The sequence below is a fragment of the Triticum aestivum genome, chromosome 4A (genome assembly GCF_018294505.1).
Source record: "Triticum aestivum cultivar Chinese Spring chromosome 4A, IWGSC CS RefSeq v2.1, whole genome shotgun sequence".
In the NCBI taxonomy this organism is placed as follows: domain Eukaryota; kingdom Viridiplantae; phylum Streptophyta; class Magnoliopsida; order Poales; family Poaceae; genus Triticum; species Triticum aestivum.
This window is the reverse complement of record NC_057803.1, coordinates 717815974-717818503: the sequence shown is the minus strand read 5'-3', so window position 1 is coordinate 717818503 and position 2530 is coordinate 717815974. Positions and strand designations below refer to the sequence as shown.

At 53.3% G+C, this 2530-nt stretch overlaps 1 protein-coding gene across 1 annotated transcript; it reads right to left on the bottom strand.

Moving 5' to 3' along the window:
* Positions 1-224: 224 nt before the first annotated feature.
* LOC123083369 (cell division cycle protein 123 homolog) lies at positions 225-1973 on the bottom strand. Its single transcript, XM_044505429.1, has one exon. The coding sequence runs from the start codon at positions 1832-1834 to the stop codon at positions 563-565; it is 1272 nt and encodes a 423-aa protein (XP_044361364.1). The 5' UTR covers positions 1835-1973; the 3' UTR covers positions 225-562.
* Positions 1974-2530: the final 557 nt, after the last annotated feature.

Below are 2530 nucleotides of genomic sequence, written 5' to 3'. Positions count from 1 at the left end.
AGGGTTAAATTCAGGCAAAGATGCCAAAACCAAGCAAGGGCTGAAAATTGATCTGTTTTAAGAGTACAGGGTACCAAACCAGACCATTGTAGAGTTCAAGCTTTGAACTGTATCTGGGGGAGAGTTTAAGGCTAAAACTTTTTTGACCAAGAAATATGCTACTGATCATTACCTGAACTCTAAATTGAAATGCCAACATAAATAAGTGGATGCAAGCGGGCACGTATGAAACAGCAAAGGTATATGGAATGTGTATTCTGTATTCATGTTACAGAGACAGAGATCCATTGCAATTTCAGCCATGGGCCATAAACTTCCACTACAAATATGTTTCTGTAAATATCTGAAGACACAACTGAGATGAAGCATCATGCGGTAACCCCGTGCAAGCAATCCAGCATTACAAAAGTCACGGGGAAAAACGGCCTACTGTCGTGAGGTTGCATCGCAATCTATAGAAGGCTGTTACTTCTAGCTTTGACAGGTGAAACATTACCAATAGGCGTTGCTTCAGTTGTTCAACTCCTGGAGTCCCCAAAAGCTGCTTTGTTCTAGATCTCAATTACGAATACATACCTAATGAGGCCGTTTGTCTGATGAGCTCATTGTCAGCCTTCTTCAGAAAAACATCCCAGCCGCTCCCTTCCCCCCAATCCAGCATATCATATGGCACTGCTGTCATTAATCCTGGCCTCACTGCACCTTGCTCCATTACCACTCTAAACTCCAGCTCGTCCTCTCCTCTCTGCTCGTTCTCAAGCTCCTCCCATGTAAACATAAGCGGCAATGTATAGCCGCCCCAAGGATTGAAATCAATCAGCTTCACCCGGCCATCTGCTCTGACATACACATCAAATGTATAATTCTCTGAAGCAAACTGCGGCGCAACAACTTCTTCGAAGAAATCTTCAATCTCCGGCTGCACCTCAGCACTCCACCCAGGCAGCGAAGGGTAGTAAGCAGATGTGTCCCTCTGCGACACGCCGACCAGCTTTCGTCCCCGCACAAAGCAACGGAACTCTGACTCGGGGCGGAGGCCCGGGTACCACTTGCGGAGGGCGAGGTAGTACTGGAACCCGTCGTCCACCCAAGTATCATCACCATTGTCTTGTCCAACATCGTCTTCAGGCGCATCATCACTGACGGCAGCAGCTTGCCTGCCTCTCTCGTTGCAATCATCACTGGGATCACTCGGAGAACCAGCACCACTGGTGCTCCCTCCGCTATTTGATTGAGCACCCGCCTTGTTGGCACCACTGCCCTGTCCGGCATTCCGTCGAACACCTTCCTTGGCGCACACGAAGTCCTGGCAGGACGGGCGCGCGGAGGCGAGGTCGTGCGCGACGCAGTCGGAGGAGCGGAGCAGCATGGCAACCTCGGCGAAGCAGGTGCAGCGGACGGTGCCGTCGGCGGACATGAATGCGGCGTCCTTGGGCGCGCTCCAGTTGAGCTTGGGGAGCGCGGCGCCGCCGAGCTCGGCGATGGCCGCGTCGACCGCGGCCTCCAGCTTGGGGAAGGCGGGGAGAGGCGGGCTCTCGTCGTCTTCGTCGTCGGAGCAGCCGGAGAAGAGGTCGGAGCTGTCGTCGTGGTCGACGGGGTCCGGGAGGTGGAGCGGCGGGAAGGGGGTGCGGCCGGAGGTGAGCGCCGGGAGGAGGAATGGGGGAGGCCCTTCCGCGTCCTGGTGAGGGGTGTTGGGGTCAGGGTAGGCGGGCTGGCCGGCGAGGTAGCGGAGGAAGGCGGCGGGGAGGGGGATGGTGACGGTGGGGACGGTGTGGCGGCGGAACGCCGGGTACCACTCGTGGATCTGGCAGCGGAGCAGCTCCTCTAGCAGCATCTCGCCGACTGGTTGGCCGGCTTCGCCTCCGTGCCTATGGCGGGGGGAGACGCGGCGGCGAGGAAGCGAGCGCCGCCGGTTGGCGCGAGAGAGACCGGTGAAGGTAAAGTTTTTTTTTTGTTTTTTTTTTAAGGGGAGGTGAAGCTTTGCGTTTTTTTTTTGAGGGGAGGTGAAGCTTTGCGTTTATTTTTAGGGATGAAAATAACTTTATTCATCAAATACCATGGTTTGTGCGATACAAGAAGAATCGTGGGGTGAGTAAGCCTCAAATGACGCCCTGAACTAAATTACCGTTAGATCTACTTGTGCCGACGACCTTCATACATGATCTTACCGTTAAAACTCTCATCTCTAGCCCTAACTTCAGTGATGACTGAGCCATACATACCTCTGGCATTCCGGTTTATGTCATCAACTACCTGCTTAGCATCTTCTACCGGAGCATTTGCTTCTCGACAAACAATTGACTCGAGAATAGCTGCATCATGAACTCCAGAAATCAACAGAGAAGAGCTTCCCAAATATGTGACATGCTCATCCGGGCAAACGTCCGCAACCGAGCCTCTTATGTGGTATTTTGATACTCCTGCATCCACATGGATTTTCGCAAAACCCGTCGGCGGAGCCCTAGGCCGTACACTTCCGCTCAAAAGTTGCTGATTTGAGACAGCGGCTTGCCTTGCTGCTTGCGAAAAT